The 20,713-nt window shown below is 43.7% G+C and overlaps 1 protein-coding gene across 1 annotated transcript in view; it reads right to left on the bottom strand.

Moving 5' to 3' along the window:
- CAD (carbamoyl-phosphate synthetase 2, aspartate transcarbamylase, and dihydroorotase) overlaps positions 1-20,713 on the bottom strand; it is a 36,594-nt gene that overhangs the window by 10,273 nt on the left and 5,608 nt on the right. Inside the window, exons 4-27 of the mRNA XM_081314102.1 lie at positions 19,718-19,860; positions 18,868-19,009; positions 18,297-18,468; positions 17,203-17,388; positions 16,263-16,375; positions 15,909-16,051; positions 14,593-14,724; positions 13,787-14,020; positions 13,187-13,408; positions 12,556-12,744; positions 12,078-12,202; positions 11,604-11,737; positions 10,845-10,957; positions 10,466-10,719; positions 9,541-9,787; positions 9,041-9,139; positions 6,698-6,922; positions 6,150-6,332; positions 5,649-5,867; positions 5,194-5,361; positions 4,856-5,038; positions 4,340-4,444; positions 2,275-2,526; positions 2,011-2,092 (exon numbers count right to left, since the gene is read on the bottom strand). Of these exons, the coding sequence (XP_081170228.1) occupies positions 2,011-2,092; positions 2,275-2,526; positions 4,340-4,444; positions 4,856-5,038; positions 5,194-5,361; positions 5,649-5,867; positions 6,150-6,332; positions 6,698-6,922; positions 9,041-9,139; positions 9,541-9,787; positions 10,466-10,719; positions 10,845-10,957; positions 11,604-11,737; positions 12,078-12,202; positions 12,556-12,744; positions 13,187-13,408; positions 13,787-14,020; positions 14,593-14,724; positions 15,909-16,051; positions 16,263-16,375; positions 17,203-17,388; positions 18,297-18,468; positions 18,868-19,009; positions 19,718-19,860 (4,065 nt within the window). The remainder of the gene's footprint in view (positions 1-2,010; positions 2,093-2,274; positions 2,527-4,339; positions 4,445-4,855; positions 5,039-5,193; positions 5,362-5,648; positions 5,868-6,149; positions 6,333-6,697; positions 6,923-9,040; positions 9,140-9,540; positions 9,788-10,465; positions 10,720-10,844; positions 10,958-11,603; positions 11,738-12,077; positions 12,203-12,555; positions 12,745-13,186; positions 13,409-13,786; positions 14,021-14,592; positions 14,725-15,908; positions 16,052-16,262; positions 16,376-17,202; positions 17,389-18,296; positions 18,469-18,867; positions 19,010-19,717; positions 19,861-20,713) is intronic.

Raw genomic sequence — 20,713 nt, 5'->3', positions numbered from 1 at the left:
TAGCACAGTAGCTGCGCTCACAGACAATAGTAATGACGACAACAACAACAACAATAATAAAACCATGTTATAGCTTAACATGAAATACACTGGGTTCCAGTAGTCCACTGAATAAAAAAAACAGTCAATCTCATTTTAGCCAAATCTAGCATATTGTAAGGGACGCGGTGGCTCAGTGGGTTAGGACGTTGAGCTTGTCGATCAGAAGGTTGGCAGTTTGGCGGGTCGAATCCCGAGTGCCGCGTAACAGAGTGAGCGCCTGTTACTCGTCCCAGCTTCTGCCAACCTAGCAGTTCGAAAGCACGTAAAAATGCAAGTAGAAAAATAGGGACCACTACGGTGGGAAGGTAACAGCGTTCCGTGCGCCTTTGGCGTCTAGTCATGCAGGCCACATGACCACGGAGTCGTCCTCGGACAAACGCTGGCTCTTCGGCTTTGAAACGGAGATGAGCACCGGCCCCTAGAGTCGGAAACGACTAGCACGCATGTGCGGGGGAACCTTTACCTTTACCTTTTTTTTAGCATATTGTACAAACTCAGGCATTTACTGCAGAACGCTACAAATGTGAACCCAGAGGTGTCGTTTTTGTTAAGGCTCACGCCTGAAAATGCATGTACAGGGCTGCTGCTTGTATATCCCTACACACATAGAGTGAATGCTTAAGTTTATGTGGTGTGAAGTTTCTGTATATTTCAGGTCCACGGTATAGGTGTACCCAGCCTGAAGCCAAAATTGATTACGGAACCCTTGGGACCAAAAAAATGAATACTCTGCAGCTCTCAAGTATTGAGAGAGCCAGTTTGGTCGTGGCTAAGACAAAAGGACAGAAAGCGGGAGACTGTGAGTACAAGTCCCATGACTTGTACCCAGGAAAGCCAGCTGGATGACTTTGGGCCAGTCCCTCTTTCTCAGCCCAACCCACCTCACAGGATTGTTGTAGGGAAAATAGGGAAGAGAAAGATACGTGGGATATGTTCCCCACCTTGAGTTATTTGTAACAAATAATAAAGATGGGCTACAAATAAATAAATAAAAATAAAGTTAAACAAATTAAATTCTCACACTTTCAACAACTAGGAAAGCCATTTTCTGTTCAACTCTTCTGTGGTCATTCTTACCTTTTAAAAGGGGAAATCAGTCAATCTCTAGAACAGGAATTTCCCATGTAATAAATGAACTCAACCCACAGTCAATGGATAAATTGTGATAAACTGCATCTGCAGTCAATGGGTAAATCAGTATGTCCAGTGGTTAGAAACTAGTCCCGTCTTAGGCAAGAAAGCTGGCTTGATTTGATTTGCTTAATGACTGTGGTGAGGAGTTGGTCTCTGAGCTTGTTTGTTTTCTTCCATGCGTTTCTTTACTCAAACTAGGCAACATCACTGATGATGTTACCTAGTTTGGGTAATGAAACATCTGTAAGAAAACAAGAAGCTCAGACAGCAACAAGGACACCTCATTTCAACTTTATTTTCCTTTATTGGTGACTATGGTGACTTACTTTACAGCTATTGTAAAAACTGCTATAAAAATGAGTCTGGTCACATAGTGGATTTGACTTATGATCACAATGACATAATCAAAATTCCAGGTTCAATTGTAAATCATAAATAGACGATCTGTCTGTCAAGCTCGGGACCTGGACTCAGTTATAAATCACAGATCCCCGACTTTACATGGCTTAACTAGGTTGTTAAGCTTGAAGTCGATAGAATCTCTTAAGACTCTCTTCACAGCACAGTAATGTTTATTGCAATTAGTCTGAAGCCACATTAAATAGCTCATAGCTATTTTGTGATATATCCCCTCTCCTTGGAACCTTTTTTAATAGCCCTGCTCTCCTCTCCGTGTTCTCAGGGGCTGGCAAAGGAACAAATCCTACCTTGCAAGGGCTCCAAGTTCAATAAGTGAGCCTGTCTAAAAAGGCAAAGACCAAGTTGGACCAGCTAAGTGCATTCTTGTCTGTAGACAAATCTTCCCCCTATGCAAGTGCTCAAACTCTGATCTACCTGGCAAGCGGATGAGTTTCTGTGAGGTCATACAGTCCACATGCATCTTCAATGGAGGGGGGCCTCCAATTTGCCCAAGAGCCTAATGGAGAACAGAAACAAAAGAAAAAGAGGACTCAATCTCTCAGAATAGCAAAGGACATCCCCCATCCAACATACACACATTGCACACTGGAGATCTGAGCATTCTCCTGAAGCTGAATCCCATGTTTCTCTTCATCACTGCCCAATCCTTCTCCAATTCATTTGCCACCCCTCACAAACCTCAACAAAAAGCTTGGTGCACTTGATGTCTATGATGAGGGGCACGGAGTAGTCAACTGCCAGCCGCCGTGTTCGGTAGCCCTTAGTGACAAATGAAGAGAGCCTCCTCCCACCAGAGTTGCGCATCGACAAATTGATCACTAAATCAAAGTGATTTTCAGCCAGATAATCCAAAATGCTGCGCTGTTGGTTCTCCTTGCATGGCATTTCATTGCCATCTGCCTCTTCAAAATGCCAATCCACAGCCATCACCTGCCACAAAAGAAGCGGCAAGTCCTTAAGCCATCGGGATACGAAACACTCAAGATAATGCAAGAATGCCAGTCATAGTCTTGGCAGATTAGCCCAAACAATTGCAAAATAGACACAGAGTCATTAGAACCTTTTGTGAGTCACAGATTCCATAAGTTACATAATGATGTGGCTCTGAAGTACAAAAGTGAAGTAGGTTGGAAGAAGATGCAAAAACTGTTGCTTAAGCAAAGGGGGCCAAAGCATTTTTAAGTCCAGAAAGCTCACGGAACCTTTGGAAGCAACACACACCCCAACTCATTAAACTATCAGGAGGAGGAGATACAGCAATAGACTTGTAAGATTCTGCTATTTTATTTTAGCCGATCTCAATAAAAGTAGTTTTAGGCTTTCTATGAAGTTGATTTCCTGGTGTGGTCTATTTAGTGGGGCTGCCAGTATGTAGCACTGGGTTACATCAGGAATCATCTTGTCAAGGTCAATTCTGCCCATCCAGTCTGAACATCACAAAAAGTCTACTGAAAGTTTTCCCTTCTTGGGAAGTACACAGAGCCTACATGAGGCAACAGGCCTTCTCTGGAGCAGCCTATATACCCGTGGTGGCGAACCTATGGAACATGTGCCACAGGTGGCACACAGAGCCCTCTGTGTGGGCACATGCGCCGCTGCCCCAGTAATAGGCCTTCAGCTGGGTTTTATAATACCTTTTCGCTTTAGGCCTCTGCCGTGTGCAAAAAAAAAAAGTTCAACCAATCAATCAATTTCAACTTCTCACGGGAAAAAAAAGATCTCGCAAAGTTGGGATTGAACTTTTTAGTCCCACCCAGTCTGCCATTACCACTGCAGCCACACCCACTCAATGGGCCACGCCCACCGAATGGGCCACACCCACCCAATGGGCCACACCCACCCGGCACCCGACGATACATAAGTGGGTTTTGGGTTGGAGTTTCGGCACTCGGTCTCTAAAAGGTTCGCCATCAGTGCTATATACTGTGGGATATACTTCCCTGTGAGGTACACTTAGCAACCTCTCTCCTTGCTTTTCTTTCCACTATGAGTTTGGTCTTCAACCAACTGTTTGATGTATGCATTCCACCTTGTATGAATGTTTTGTTCCGTTTTGGTATTCCCATTTGCTTGTTTAATTGTTTTATTTGCTTTATATACTGCACAGAGTCTTACAACTGGGGCAGTGTATTATTATTGTAAAGAAATAAACATCCAGAATTCCCAACCAGCATTCTGGGACTGTATTTATTTATTACATTCCTACATTCACCCAACTTCAGAACAACCCTGGTTTCAAAAATTAAAAAGAACGTTTAAAAAAAGGCAACACGCATCTGATGGACAGCATAACCTTCTTCCATATCATCCCCCAACTTAAAGGGCCTTAAACTTCACAATTCTGGAAAGCATCAATTTGGGGAAATAGGGCCTACAAATAGGAAGGATATGTGTTCCTCGGAGAGGACCCAGAAGTAAGTAAAGGAGAAAGCAAACCTCTATTCAGCCCAAGGCTAAAGTTGGAAGCCATCTCTCTTTCTTGCTGTTTAAACAGCTTCACTGTGGTGCTAACTTTTCCCCCCCCCCCAGCAACCTCCAGCATTGGAATAACAAAGAATTCCTATTCCTGCTCTCTTCTTCTGCGCTCCCCCTTCATTGTTTTCATCTTTCCTCAAAGGAGAACAGCATAAACTGCATTGGAAGGTAATTTACTGCAGTTTATTAACCTAATAATGATTAACCTAATGAACCCGTCTTTGTAGAAAAAAATAGCATATGTTATCATGACCATCTGTGTACCTACCTTAATGCCATGCTCTGTATAAAAATCAGCAGTGCCCAGACTGGCATAGAGATTATAGCCCAAGCCTTCCAGGGTACGTACTGTGGACAGCAACTCACTCTTGTTCTAAAAGAGATGTGAAGTCAAAAGGAGAGGCACACCTATTCAGACACATCAGAAGCATGCCTGCTCTTACTATAAGCTACCTTCCCCAATCCTTCCCACTGACTTCCTTACGTTCCTCTTCTTCTCTCTCTCTCTCTCGCCCTATTCCCCAAATCCAATGTTACTACCATTTATTACAACAAGAATACTTGGCTTATTTTTTATTCCATATAAACCCTTAAAGCAAACCTCAAAATAATCTAGAAGGGTTGAACAATGAAAGCTTTGTAAGAAACGCTGCCAGTTGTTCTGCTACTACAACAAAGCATAGACATTGGGACATTTAAAATTAGGAATGTTTAATCTGAAAAAAGGTGGTGACACCAACAGGACTGTTCTGCTTTTCCTCCTGACCAATCCCACCCAACTGACCTTGTAACTCCCAATAGTCAGCAGAATGTTCTTCTTGGGAATCTTGAAGCCAGTGCTCAGCATGGCTTTGAGGTAGGCTTCACAACGATTCTCCCCAAAGCAGGCCACCTCACCTGTGCTGGTCATCTCTACCCCCAGCACCACATCAGCACCTGCCAGTCGTGAGAATGAAAACTGGGGTACCTGAGTAAGAAAAGGAGAGCCCAAAATTAGACGGTCAAGTCACTCCATATCCCAAGCTGTGACTGTTCTAAGAAACAAAGAAAAGATACATTAGGGCTCAAATCTTCACCATCTATGTGAATGTGATTAAGCTATTAAGCTATTCGGCTGCTTACCTTGACACCAACAATGCCTGTGCCTGTCATGAGTCCAACGGACTCCACCTCTTCTCCCATAATCACTTGCGTGGCCAAAGCTACCAGGTCAACGCCCAGCGTTTTGGAGACAAACGGAAAGGATCGAGACACTCGCACATTGCATTCAATCACCTTCAGCTGGTCATGCTGCAGAAAAGAAAAGCAGGTTGGCAGGGCAGCTCATGGAGCACCAGCCAAGATAGAGGATGTCAGCTCCAAATCATGCCAATCAGAGACTCTGATCTACACCGCATTTTTCACATTAACATTACGAGATATACAGTGCCTCTCAATTAAGTAAGATCGATCTCTGTTATCGTCAATCAATAAAGGAAAGTCAAACCCAGACAGCATCTGTGCACACTAGAGCTGAGAAATCTGATTCAATCCATGAAAGCCAGACTCACTGACTTCTTGCCTCCCCTTCCTGTTACCTTGGCAATGAGTTGGAGGTTGAAGGGTCCTGTGACCTGCAGCTCCTGTCCAATGGCATGCACAATCGCCTTAATCCGCTCCAGTGTCTTGGGTGTAATGTCCTGTGGGGGTGTCACTAACGTGGCATCCCCTGAATGCACACCAGCATTCTCCACATGCTCAGAAATGGCAATGGCCACCACTTGTCCATCACAGGCCACAGCATCGACATCTATCTCCTGTTGGGAGGCAAGTACAAGAGCCTCAACACTTGCCAATAATGCCTCCCTCACGCGTGTCTTCCTGAATGCCAAAGAAAGCAGAGCATCCCCTTTGTGATTTGCTTGAGCACACAAACAGCAAGCCCCTATTTCCCCTGTGTTGAAAGGATGACAATCACAGGGCTGCTTTCAAGAGTGGCCTTCTGCAACAGTCCTGTGCTTATTCTGATCAGTCGAGCCTGTCACATTTTCCAGAGTGACTGTTTGACATACAAAACCCACCCAATCAGCCCTGCCCACCTTGGCCTCTTGGATGAACTTGGAGATGACCACAGGGTGCTCCTTGGAAACAGCAACAGCATTGCTAAGGAACCTCTCCAGGTCGTTATCTGTGTAAGCCACGTTCATGGCCGCACCGCTAAGCACGTAGGAAGGACGCACCACACAAGGGTATCCCACCTTGCAGCAGAACTGCTTGGCTGACTGCAGAGGAGAGATATTGTAGGATTACAAAGGCTATATCTGAAGAAACAGCTCTTTGGCCCCATCTTTGGCCATTGTTTCCTTTGCCACTTTCCCAGGATGCACCAGAAATTCCAGGCATTAAATTATCCACCTCCTCTCTTCCCTAAAACATGCAACAAGTTAGCACCAATGACAAATGGACCTTAATTTCCCCTCGACACTGGGAACTTGCCATAATTCCTCATACACCCTCCCATGACAACACCAGCTCTACAGCTTTTGGAATGGAAAAAGAGACCTAATCGAATATTATCTCACTTTGGGGATTTTCCCCCCTTATTCCCACCCACTCACTCTTTTTAGTTGTAGCACCTTCTATTCACCTCCATGTCTGACAGCTCCTTCCAGAGGGGCTGGCTGATGTTGATGGTGTCCAGAAGACGGGAGAACTTGAAGCGGTTCTCAGCAGAGTCAATGGCTTCAGGGGAAGTGCCTAGGATCCGGCACTGCTGCCGATGTAAGGCCATGGCAATATTATTGGGAAGCTGCCCCCCCATGGACAGAATTACACCCTCAGGGTTCTCCAGCTCATAAATATCCATCACCACCTGAAAAGCAAAATTGAGAATGAGGAAAAGAGGTAGAAAAAAAGAGGATGCTTTATGATGCTTCTTAGAATTGAGGACAGATTCTCCCTCCCTCCCAACATATCTTTGATTTGGCTCCAGATACCTTTTGCTTCTGGCAACCAAATAAAAAGACGTCTGCTGCCTCCCTTATCCTGTCTATTTGCTGCAATCACGCCATCTGGGTAAATTATACTCCATTTAAATGAATCATAACTAACGGCATAAACTCAGTCCAGTGGTAGCAATAATGCAGTTACTGCCAAAGGAAGAAACTTTCTGTTTCTGATTCCACTATGGACTTTAAATGGCACCAACTTTGTTTTTGCTTTTATTATAGCCTGCCTAAAGGGAAGTTACCCTAAGTGGCAACTTATAAGTAACCTGGAAAGCAACACGCTGATCCTATTTATTGGCCAAACAACACAGAACATAGACCTGCAAGACAAGACTGCATCTGCTTCTCAGGAAAATGGCCATAACAAGGGGAGGAATGGTTAGAGGAAGCCTTCCTTGCTTCTCCCTGCCAGAAGCAAGGAGATCTCTGAGCTTCCGTTGACAATTCAGTTTATATTGATTCATTTTGGTCACCAAACTACAAAAAAGGTGTCAAGACCTTGGAAAAAGTTCAGAGAAGAGCAACTAAGGTGATCAAAGGCCTGGAGACTAAAACATACGAAGAACGGCTGCAGAATTTGGGTTTGGCTAGTCTAAAGAAAAGAAGAAATAGGAATGATATGATAGCAGTCTTCCAGTATTTGAGGGGCTGCCACAAAGAAGAGGGGGGGAAACTTTTCTCCAAAGCACCAGAGGGCAGGACAAGAAGCAATGATTAGAAACTGATCAAAGAGAGAAGCAACCTGGAATTAAGGAGAAAGTTCCTAACAGTGAGGACAGTTAACCAGTGGAACAGCTTGCCTCCAGAAATCGTGGGTGCTGGAGGTTTTTAAGCAGAGACTGGACAGTCACTTGTCTGAGATGGTATTTTTTCCTGCTTGAGCGGAGGCTGGACTAGAAGACCTCCAAGGTCCCTTCCAGCTCTATTCTATTCTATTCTATTCTATTCTATTCTATTCTATTCTATTCTATTCTATTCTATTCTATTCTATTCTATTCTATTCTATTCTAAGAGCCTTGGTGGAGCAGTGGGCTAATGCCTCCTTAAGTAACAACAGCTGCCTGCAATTAGTGCAGGTTCGCATCCCACCAGGCTCAAGGTTGACTCAGCCTTCCATCCTTCTGAGGTAGGTAAAATGTGGACCCAGATTGTTGGGGGCAATAAGCTGACTTTGTAATAATGCCGCCTGAGATGGGGCCGAAAGCCCTAATAAGCAGGCATATACATAGAATGAAGGCTATTGCTAAGCACATTGATTTGTGCTTTAAATTGTAAGCCGCCCTGAGTCTTCGAAGAAGGGCGGGATATAAATGGGATTAAAATTAAAAAATTAAAATTATTCTATTCTATTCTATTCTATTCTATTCTATTCTATTCTATTCTATTCTATTCTATTCTATTCTATTCTATTCTATTCTATTCTATTCTCTATTCTATTCTATTCTATTCTATTCTATTCTATTCTATTTTGCCATTCCTTCTTGAACCTTATGTGACTTATTATTTTTAGGCCATGAGCAGGGTCTGACCCTTTCTGTGGTTATAAACCTCTTGAGAGAATAATATTGTCTAAAAAGCAAGGAAGAGGATAGATATAAGAAAAATGCTGGTATATTTGTGGAAGCACTTGCGTGAATGGAGGGAGACACAAGTGCTAGCCTCAAGGAAAGAAATGGCCATGTGAGTAATATCTGGAGTAAATGAATTTATTTCCACCTTGTTTTTCCCCCATAGTAGCAGACTGAAAATTTACTGATTTGAGATGCGCTGGTAGAATCTCCAGATGTGCTGATAGAATCTTTGATGACAAGCATTAAAGCCCTTAAACTAATATTCCTAGAACATCTCAAGAGGAGACCAATTCATCCTAGAGTTCCCCTACTGCTTAGTACAGACACTTCTATTTCAAAATAGAGAGCTGAAAACACACTTTTGATCCCTTTTTAAAACCAAATCTTAATGCAGCACCATATAAGACCCACCTCAAAGGACATTTCATCAAAATAGAGCCGGTCACACATGTCGTAGTCCGTGCTTACTGTCTCAGGGTTGTAGTTCACCATGATGGTTTTGTAGCCCATCTGTTGGAGAAAGGCACATAGAGTTTACATCTTCTGAACTCACACCTATAGGAACATAGCCTCATCATGGCTTTGGGACTCAACAAGTGATCAGCAATCCACAAATTTGCAGATATATTGGTGACCTGCCACTGCTTCAGAAGAGTTATCTGGAGCTGATACTTCATGCAGTCATTTGTATGTTGGTTGCATGGAACACTCTGGTACCAGACCACGTGGCCTTCTTGCACCACTGTCAGACTTCCTGTGGCCCATTCAGAGAAGAGCAACGAAGTGATTGTGAATAGTGGAGGAGAAAGACGTAGAGAGGAACTGAAAGGCCTCTATGATACAAGGTGAACAAGGAAAACTCCTGACATGTCTAGGAAATGTCTTTGGAGAAGCATCATCCAAGTATTTACCTTGCGCAGCTCCTGGATGCACCCAACGGCACACCAGTCAAATTCCACACTGCTGCCAATACGGTAGACACCAGAACCGATGACCATGACGTGTGGTTCATGGAAAACCAGGTCATGCTCAGTGCCATTGTAGGTGAGATACAGATAGTTGGTCTGGGCTGGCCATTCTGCGGCCACCGTGTCAATCTGTTTCACCACTGGTAAAATCTTCAGATCATGGCGCATCTTCCTCACTGCCAGTTCCGTGCTGAAACACAAGCTTTTGTTTTTAATGTTTTAATTGGTTTGGTTTTATAGTTTTGTGATTTTATGTAGTTTTTGATCTTTGATTGGGAGCCATCCAGAGTTGGTTGAAAGATGGGTGGCTATATAAATGTTTAAACTAAAATAAAGTAATAAAACAAAATAGCTGTCTTATGCTGGGTCAGGGTACTGGCTCCAACTGATAGCTGTTTTCCAGGACTTCAGTGAGATTTTGTTCTCAGAGACTGAACAGTTTTTACACATAACTGCTACATACGTTTAACACGATAGCTTATGTGAATTGCATATTAATGTGAATCAAGTTAAAACTATGGCTGGGTTCTCACAACATGCCAACCACCTTATTTCAGCCTGTACTCAGCATGTTGTCAGAAAACAAGCAACCAAGGGACAAAGACTGTGGTATCCACTTTGGCACAGTCAGCATTATAGGTTTTCCCCCACACATCTCATCCCTCTTCATGGTCTCCATCCCTACAACCGGTTCTTAGTAAGCAGTAGGTATTACTTTGCTTCCAGTTTTTGGCTAATGGTCAGGACCGCCTAGACCTGAATCCTTTGGGCTGCTTTTTATTTACTCATAGAATAACATAATATAAAACAACAATAGTCAAGGAGCCAAACCAGTTTAGACAAATCATAACCACACTGATGCTTGTACCTGAGCACAGCCTGAGCCACCTGCTTATCTGAGAAGCCCAACTGCTTGGCCAGCTTCAGGACATGAGGTGGCATGGATCCCGGCTCAGCCTGGCGATATGATTCCAGGCACAGTGCATGATCAGCTATATTTTTCATCTTGTGCAGGAACCAGCGATCAATCTTGGTGAGCTCATAGAGACGCTCAATGGAATAGCCGGCCCGCAGTGCTGCTGCTAACACAAAGATCCGCTTGTCGGTGGGAGTCTCCAGCTCCTGCAGTGATGAGGAAGGAACAGAAAATTGTGGACAGCACAGCCCTGAGTGTTAGTAAAAATGGGACTGGGGACAGCAGCTACTGGACATTCAGCATGCTTCATCACCTCACCAGGAACGCCTACCATGTCAGAGACTGGTTTTACTGTGGGATCAAAGCCCACACAATTCTCATCCACCATGCGAAGTGCCTTCTGAAATGCCTCCTCAAAACTCCTTCCAATGGCCATGACCTCACCTGAAAAAATGACAAGAACAACAGTAAATTTACCCAGGGGAAAATTACTAAGTTTAGATTTTTGTACTAAATAAATAAACAGGGCTTCTTTCAAAGCCAGATAAAGTCAGTATGTATCAAGGAAACAAACAATATTCAACCAGGAGGAATGAGCAGACTGTAACTCAGGGAATGCCAAGATCACTCAAGCATTGTCTTAGAGACACCCACAACTGTGTCTGCATTATAGCATCAAAGCCATCCTAAGTGTTTGTGTGTGGCAAAAAAGGGAAAGTGGCAGAAGTAGTGTCAAAATATAGTCTTGCCTCTTTTTGATATGCATGTGATGTTGACACATGTATAAAAGGGGTCCAGCTGTTCTGGGAATTTTGAATGCAAAAAACAGAATACAACTATCAACATCAATTTATAGTTAGCAATGGAAGAATAGCACCAACTTGATAACGTATATAACTACATAGGCAAAGGATAAGAAAAGGGGAGAAATAGAAGATTGTCAGCTGATGGAACACCCAAATCATGGTATCCTGATACCTGATCTGCTGCCTGTACCACACAAAGCACAAAGGAAAATCAAACTTGATTCCAAGGTTGGAGCCTGACTCCAATATCCACTTCCCACCATATTCTTCCTTTCAACACTCACCCACACTCTTCATGGAACTGCCAATTTTAGTGCTCACACGCAGGAACTTGCTGAGGTCCCAGCGTGGAATCTTGACTACACAATAATCGAGGCTGGGTTCAAAGCAGGCTGTGGTGGAATTAGTGACTGAGTTCCTGGGTTGAAGTGAAGGGAAAGAGAAGGCTAAGATGGAGATGTATCTCTTATTGAATCTGTGATCAAAAAGCTATAACAGCAGGCACAGTTGTCATTCCTTTAGAAAGACTGTATAAGACATGGCAAGAATCCATGGTGGTAGCAGTTGCTAAGACAAAATGGATCATTCACATGTTTTAAACAAAATTAAAAGTACATAGGGGGCTGGCTCCATAAAAGGTGAAATAATGTTTAAGCAAATAACCCATTGACACAGTGGGGGCAATGAGTAAGCAGACCCTTCCCCAGATAGTTCTAGCAAAGCAATGCATCCTGCACCCCAGAGCATTCAGGCATTACCTGAGGATAGGCAATGGGATGCCCAAAGCCAACTTAGCAGCAACATAGGCCAAGGGGTAGCCAGTAGCCTTGCTTGCCAGAGCTGAACTCCGTGAGAGCCGAGCATTCACCTCTATGATGTAGTACTGTGGGACAGGAAAGAGACAGATGCAGCCCAGCCAATATTTCCATTATCCTTCAGTACAGCAAGCAGAATGAGTAAGTTTCCATATTTCCTGGGAATGAATTATGACTCAGAACAGAGCGTGTGGTTAATATGCAGAAGGTCCCAGGTTGAGTTGAGCTAGAGAAGATTGCCTTGAAACTCTGGAAAGTCAATCCTATTCTGTGCTGACAATACTATACTAGGTGAACCATGACTTTATTCAGCAGAAAGCTGCTGTAAGCAACTGCAAGCTCACAGTATCAGCATACACTGCTCAACAAGGGCAATCATAGGTTGCCACACATTTGCAATGTCAACTCAAGAGCATCTCACCTGCTCAGACTCAGGATTCAGTGCATACTGAACATTACATTCTCCAATGATCCCAAGGTGACGAACCACTTTGATGGCTGTAGTGCGCAAGAGATTGTATTCCCTGTCGTTGAGTGTCTGGCTGGGGGCCACCACTATAGATTCACCAGTGTGGATGCCCAACGGATCCAGATTCTCCATATTGCATACCTGTTCAGGATTGGGAACCGAGAAAATCAGCTAGATAAGAAGGCGGCCATGATCACTCCAAATCCATGCCTCCAAGTTCTTAGATCCTAAGTTAGGTCTCGTGCCTCGCTATTGTTAAAGGACCCTTCATCATTATCTTGCTTTTGTCTCATCCCCAGCCTTTCCCTGAAGCAGCTTACATTTATTTTTAACTAAAATAAGTGTTTTCTCCTGCTGCAAATCAATTCCTTGCATAGATATGACTTGCAATGTGCTTGTTGGTATAGTCAGAGGTTGGGACCTATCTAGCTATCTTGGACACCCAGCAGTAAATAGCAATCTGCAATCAAACATTTGGCTGCTTAATTTTATTTAAAAATCCTTTTTCTGGCACCCAAAACAAGCTTAAACTTGCCCTTTTGGTGATGAACCTCCCTCTACCCCTTTAACCCAATTGGCTTACCGTGACACAGTTGTCATAGGCATCACGCACCACCTCATACTCAATCTCCTTCCAGCCCTTGAGTGACTTGTCCACCAGCACCTGCGAGGTGTGGGCAAAGGCCTGGCTCACCAGTGCCATCAACTCCTCCCGCCCATTGGCAAACCCAGAGCCCAGCCCGCCCAATGCATAGGCTGAGCGCACAAGCACTGGGTAGCCAAGTCGTTCTGCAGCAACCTGTGCCTGTTGGGAGGAAGCATTTAGAAAGTCCATTATCCCTAGTGGTGGTGATCAGAAAACATATCATATCTTTGACCAGCAATTCTGACAGATCCAAGTGGACTATATGAGGTTCACATCAGAAAGCCTGATTTCTTTGTCAGTCAGAGAAAGTTCCTAACAATGTTTCACTGAAGAATGAACTACTGATTCTATCCTGCAAACCTAGTCCCCTTCCCGTATATTCTTGCACGGATTCTTCTATTTAAAATTCTTCTACCATGTTTAAAAGCACGCTTTATTCAAGAGCTGGGTCCACTGGGACCTGAAGGAGAACTCTATCTCCACTGTCTTGGGCTCCCCCAAAGAGAGGTATGGCTATAATTAAGCAGAATGACATACTTGTTCAATGGAGCAGGCAGCCTCACTAGGTGCCACATGTTCCCCTATCTCCTCCATCTTCTCCACAAAGACTTTGCGGTCCTCTGTCATCTCAATAGAAGCCACGGGAGTGCCCAGCACACGCACATTGTAGCGCTCCAGCACCCCAGCCTTAGTCAGCTCCACCCCACAGTTGAGTGCTGTCTGTCCTCCAAATGTCAGCAAGATTCCATCTGGGCGCTCATTCTTGATCACCTGATCATAGAGAAGACAGTGGAAGGCTAGGAATGTCCCCCTGCTCGCTTCCAGTCATATCCCACCCCTGAATTCTGTAAGGAAAGTGGAGAGATTCTCCAGTCCCCTCAACTGTACAGGTAATCCTTGACTTACAGCCAGAATTTAGCCTAAAATTTCCATTGTTAAACAAGGCAGTTAAGTGAATTTTGCCCCATTTTATTATGCTTTTGCCACAGTTGTTAAGCGAATCGTGTGGTCATTAAGAAAAATCTGGCTTCCCTGACTGACTTTGCTGGTCAGAAGCCAGCTGGGAAGATTACAAATGGTGATCACATGACCCCAGGACAGTGCAACTGTCATAAATACATGCCAGTCAGATTTTGATCATGTGACCGTGGGGATGCTGCAATGATCATAAATGTGAAAATCGGTCATAAATCACTTTTTTCAGTGAAGCTGTAACTTTGAATGGTTACTCAACGAATGGCTGTAAGTACCTGTATGTTAAGACATTCATAGTTTCCAAATAGAATAGGAATACTGAGTGGCAGGTAAACAAGGAATATGGGGAAGGGAAATAGTAAATTCACCTGGGTAACATAGTCAGGAGTAATGGGCAGGAAGTAGACCTTGTCAGCCAAACCTTTGGAGGTCTGAACGGTGGCAATATTTGGGTTGATGAGCACCGTCTGGATGTTCTCTTCTTTCAGAGCTTTGATGGCCTGGGAGGGTGGGAAGTGAGATTATGTTTGAATAAATTGTCATCCTTGCAACACAACACCAGTCGTGTCAAAATATGCACATAGCCCTCATAATGTAATAAAACCACTCACAAGGTAACACCATCGAAACAAAAATTGTATTAACCAAGTCTATTAAAGACTTAGCAGTTGAATTTGCACACCATGGGAAATTTGGCTAATGTGAATATGGACCCGTTGTGTTGGGCAAACCCAATCTATTTGGTTAATTTACAGTTACTTTATAGCTAAATATATTATGCAAAACCAGGAAATTAACTGTGGTGAATTGAGTAATCAAGATAAACATATGGATACAGTTTTAGAATAAAGACATAGTTCTCTTTTGGGAAAATAATTTCCTGAATAGGCCATGATTAATCCTGACCCACTGTCTTCTCCATATTGAACTTTTTTTCACTTTCATGGTATGAAGGGACAACAATTCCGTTGACCAAATTGTTACTGCCTACCTATCCCCTTTTCTTCCTTTTCCTTGTTCCCATTGTCTTCTCTGCCACCTTTGTTTTTAACAATTTGTAAACCATCTAAAGTCACTGGGAGTTAGGAAACATATTCATTAAATTAATACTGACTCAATAGTAGCTAAAAATGCCAAATCCTGTGTAAAATCTGGCTGATTGTGCGACCAACCATAATAATGATAAAAGAAAGCAAAGATAACACTAATAGTAATGGATGCCTTGGGTGCAATCCCCAAATGTCTAGAGCACTACTTGAACACCACCAGCATTGACAAAATCCCCATCAATTAATTACAAAAGGTAGATTTACATGGAACAGCTTACATCCTGCAACGATACCTTTAACACCATCAAAACAACTCCTACCTATCCCAGATCCTTGGGAAGGACTCAACAGATGGATAAAAATATCAAATCCAGTCCTCTGGATGACTGTGCAACCAACCATAATAATCATCCTTGCTTCTCTGTGATGCAGCCCAAGGTGAGCTGAGATCAGCTGCTGCCCTGTATCAGTACTAAAGAAATGATCCCTCCACACCTGATACCTCAAGCACATTGGCGACTTTGCCCTTGACAAAAACCCTCAGTCCTTTTTGCTTGTGTGTATTCCACCCAACCCCCATCCCACTTTGTAATTTTCCCCACTGCCTTTTGACTTCCATTTCCTCACTCACTCACCTGGGAGCCAGAGTAGTCAAACTCACCTGCCTGCCCTATAGAAAGGCCCCCTGAGCCCAGGATGAGCACCTTGTGAGGGCGGGGCAGGTTGCTGGCAGGCAGGACTTTTGAATTGTGCAGGCAGTCCTGCAGCCGTTTATACACTAGAGGTGGGAGGGAAGAGAGAGAGATGCCTGGATGATCACTGCAGTCGTTAAAGCCCACAGGTGGACCTAGCAAAGCTTCAACCCTGCCAGGAGACTAGCAAGCACCCTATAGCAGGGGCACAACCTGCTGACCATACGGGGTAGCATGGAGGTAAAGCCAGGCCTCTATCCAGGCTTTCAGAAGCCAACTCAGTCGCAGAGCTCCCACCTGTCTTAGGGCCCTGCCCTCCAGCAACAGTGTCCTGCACTGCCTCCAAGAAGACATCAAAAAGGCATTCAAGATCCATTGGCCCTGCATTGTGCTCTGGGTGGAACTGCACACTGGGATCAGACAGGGGGAGAAAACAAGGAGGGAAATGTTATGGATGCAATCCAAGCCCCTTAGACAATGCAACACAATACCGTTCTCTGGTACTCTATCTAAATTCTTAGAGCACTTATTCTGTAAGGAAAATCTTCAGCAGTTGGGCTGTTTATTTCAAACAAAGGCTGATAAGGGGAGACATGATTCAAGGCATACAGCAGCGTGCACATTATGAACCTAAAATGAGAATTCAAAATCTCAAGAAAACTAAATGAAAGAAGATTTGGGGCTGATAAAAGAACCTGGAAATTTTTGCCATCTGATGGAGAGACTGGAGAAATTGATGGAAGACTGGGCTACTAATGGCAACTACATCTGATAGCTACTTCCTGTCTTTGATCTAGTGATTAAGGTGCTAAATCATGAGTAGGGAAATCTGAGTTCTGGTCTTGCCTTAGGCACATAAGCTAGCTGGATGACGTTGGGCCAGTCACTCTTGCACAGCCATAGAAAGACAATGGCAAACCACTTTTGAAAACATTGCCTTGAAAACTCCACGTAGTTGCTAGGAGTCAAGAGTGACTTGACAACACACAAATCATAACCAGCACACCTTAGCACATCCCAAAGTTTGGAATGCAACAGTGGGAAAAGTATCATAATGCTTGGAGCTTCCTGAATGCACCAGGTTGGTCACTATACAATACAGAAGCCTGGGAGAAATGGAACCTCGATCTGATCCAGAAAAGCTCTTTTTAGGTCTTCCGTATGGTCCCAGCAAATCAGAATAAAGAAGGCCACCCCAAATAACTTGTTCACCTCCCCGTCTCTTGCTTTTCCTTACCTGAAAAATGGCTTTGACTCATGCACAAGTCCCTCATTAGAGTGATCATTTGCATTGGTAAAGAGAGGAGTCCAGCCAGATGGCAAGCTAGCTGGATCTACTGCAAAGCCATGGTTCTGTGATGTGATAAAGCAGCGCTGGGATCCCTCATGCAGGCAAGGCTGGTTGTGTCCACGGTTTCCGTATCTGAGGAGGAATTTGAAGGCTTAGCTTGTGTGTGTGGGGGGAAATCCTCAGTTTCAAGCTAAAGGTAGTCCTTCACATACAACCGCAATTGGGCCCAGAATCTGTTGTTGAGTGAAGCGGTCATTGAGAACCACATGACTTCCTTCGCTCAATGACTGCAATCCCAGATCTCCCAGTTGCAGTCATTAAGCAAACATGCCGATCGTTAAGTGGAGGGATGCTGGGGAGAGAGCCTGGGCCTCCTGGGCATGGTAGGATAGGGAGAACAATTGTGAGAATGATGGCATTTGCTAATATTTTCACAAGATTTGAGATCTGTTTCTCCAGTGTGCCAAGGAATTTTCGGAAGAGCCTTTCTGAGTGCCCATGTTTCTGCCACCCTGGAGTGGAAATGGCAGTATTCTAAGCCTTTCAGAATGCTGGTATTCACTAGCATTTAACCTGCCAGAGGGGAAAACACTAGCAAATGCCAGTGTTTTCAATAAATTTGAGGTCTGGTCCTCCATATGTGTGGTCATGTGACCAGGGCAATAGGTGTGCTGGTGTGATATTTAACAATGGCCAGAGGTGCTTTATGACCAGTTGAGGACTACCTGCCATTTACTATAGTGCTGAAGAATTAGACTGCTCAACATTATTGAAGAGATATCTATTGGTTATTTAAGAGCCGTGATGGTGCAGTGGTTAGAATGCAGTATTGCTGGCTAACACTGCCCATAGCCTGGAATTTGATCCTGACGGGCTCAAGGTTGATTCTGCTTTCCATCCTTATCAGGTTGGTAAAATGAGGACCCAGATTGTGGGAATATGCTGACACTGCAAACCACTCGAGAGAGTGTTACAAAGCACTATAGAGCAGTATATGTCTATGTGCTATTGCTATTTCAGATATTCACACAAACACTTACTTCATTTTATAGGTCTTAGCTCCAATGGCCAAAGCCAACAGTTGATGACCCAAGCAGATGCCAAAGACGGGCTTTGGAGTTGGCAATTCCAGCACACGGTGCAGATTGGAAATAGTTTCTTGGCAGAATTGTGGATCTCCAGGACCATTGCTAACAAACAACCCATCAAATTCTGGGGGAAGAAATGAGTTATCAGATGGCATTATCTATTTATTTATTTCATTTTTACCCTGTCTTTATTATTTTAAGTAATTCAAGCTAATGATCATATGTAAACCTCCTTCCTCCCCCTCTTTGCCCATACAACAGCCCTATGCAGTGGGTTGGGCTGAGCGTGATCAGCCCAAAGTCAGCCAGTTGGCTTTCATGCGTAAGGTGAAACTAGAACTCACAGTCTCCTGGTTTCTAGATCAGCACCTTAACCACCAGACCAAACTGGATCTCTTTATGACCTTATTATTACTTTTCCCCTTGAACAAGCCACTTGGGCTCCACATTCTTTGTTCCCAAGCTGAAACAAACCACCTGTCCGGATCTGTGAACCCCTTACTCACCACTCAGTTATGCCTACCCATACTATCCAGATGATGGTCCCAGGGCACCACAGTAACAGCTGCCCCTCGAGCACACAGGCACCGGATCTGGTTGTATTTCAGGCCACAGTCAATTGCTGTGATTCTCACAGACCCATTAGGGTTGAACAAGTGGGGTTCCTATGGAGTCATAGTGGAAAAAGTAGTTATGCTGAAGTTTATGGCACAGTAGCCAATAAATCACACTTAATCCTTTACCACTACTGTTAATGATAGAGAAGAAGCAAGAAGGGGTGATGGGTGGGAAGATCGTAACTCCTTGGAATAACCTCCTCCCACCCAAAATTCTTCCAGGAATGCATGACTTTTTCCCAATTTACCTATCTAATTTAAATTCCTGCTCAGTTACCCATGCCTTGGTATTGAGCAGAAGTGGAATCCTGCAACAATAAAAAACTGATTGGTTTGTATGTCTTTTATTGCTATTGTGAGCCACCCAAGGTTATGCCATATAAGTTATGTGTCTATAGAAATCTTATAAAATAATAGCGTTTTGGTGCAGAAAGGCTCTATAAAAGAATTGAGCCACTTGAAAGTATGGAGTGCATATTCTTAGGCAGAAGGAGGGAGCACAGAATCAGAACTGCTTCTCAGAATAATGCATTTTCCCAAGCTATGTATTAACAGTTAAAGAAATCCCTCTCCTACTCTGAATATTATACATTATATCCACAGCTATTGCCTGCCATCTCCAATTTGCTTAACCCAGGGGTAGGCAACCTCGGCTCTTTTATGACTCATGGACTTCAACTCCCAGAATTCCTGAATCAACATAGCTGGTTTAACCCAAGTTGTCTTTTCCCTCCCAACCCTATCCTTGCAACCTACTTTCAGTGAAACTTCCTTCACCAAGTTCCGTGTGTTTGGATCATCAAATGGCTGGTGTGAACTATGGATGCCCTCTGGTACCAGTTTGCCCAGCATACTCCCTTTCTCCCGGATCCGCTTGGTTAGTGCTCGTGTGTCAATTCCTGCAGGAGAAATGAGCTATTAGAAAGGATGGACTATCTCAGTAGACAATGTGGTTCTGTGATCACTAGGAGAATTCAGACAGGATAATCTCCATTTTTATTTATGCTGAGACAACCTGAACAAGCTAACTTTTTTCATATTTTGCCTGTTTTCAGTAATGTTGATTCTATCACAATTTTGCTTCCCTATATTTCTGATTAAATACAGTTATGTAGCCAAGTGTACCATCTAAGGCAAGGGTCTTCAGACTTGGCCCTTTTATGACTTGTGGAGTTCAACTCGCAGAATTCCTCAGCCAGGCACACTGGGTGAGGAATTCTGGCTGTTGAAGTCCACAAGTCATAAAAGGGCCAAATTTGAAGATTCCCTCATCTAAGGTGTTAAGATTTCAGGCAGGGTGATCCAGTTCAAGTCTTCACTCACTCTTGGAGTTCAGTGGGCAACTTTGGATCACTTAAGTCTTATTCCCAGCAAAAAGTCAGGAGGTAACCGGCAGCACCTTTTCCAAATAACAGGTGTTATTAAAAGCCATAAGCCTTCCTGAGCTGCACCTGTCTTCATTGCAGAGTGGCTTCATGGATGTAGGTAATTTCTCACACATGTAACCTCATCTGCAGAGCTAACTTGTCTTCTCCCAATTTAAATCCTACATCAATCAAGTCACTCCATGCATTTGATGGGAAATGTCAGAAAACTTTATGTCTTTTAATAGAAGTTGGTAATCAGAAAAGGTGCTATAGTACAGTTTCTGATTTTTGTTAGTACAGGTAGGCCTCGACTTACAACAGCTAATTTAGTGACCATTCAAAGTTACAATAGCATTGGAAAAACCGACATGACCATTTTTCACAC

Source organism: Vipera berus (genome assembly GCF_964194415.1).
Source record: "Vipera berus genome assembly, chromosome: 1".
Classification (NCBI taxonomy): domain Eukaryota; kingdom Metazoa; phylum Chordata; class Lepidosauria; order Squamata; family Viperidae; genus Vipera; species Vipera berus.
The sequence above is the reverse complement of the archived record's forward strand: the minus strand, read 5'-3'. Positions and strand labels throughout refer to the sequence as shown.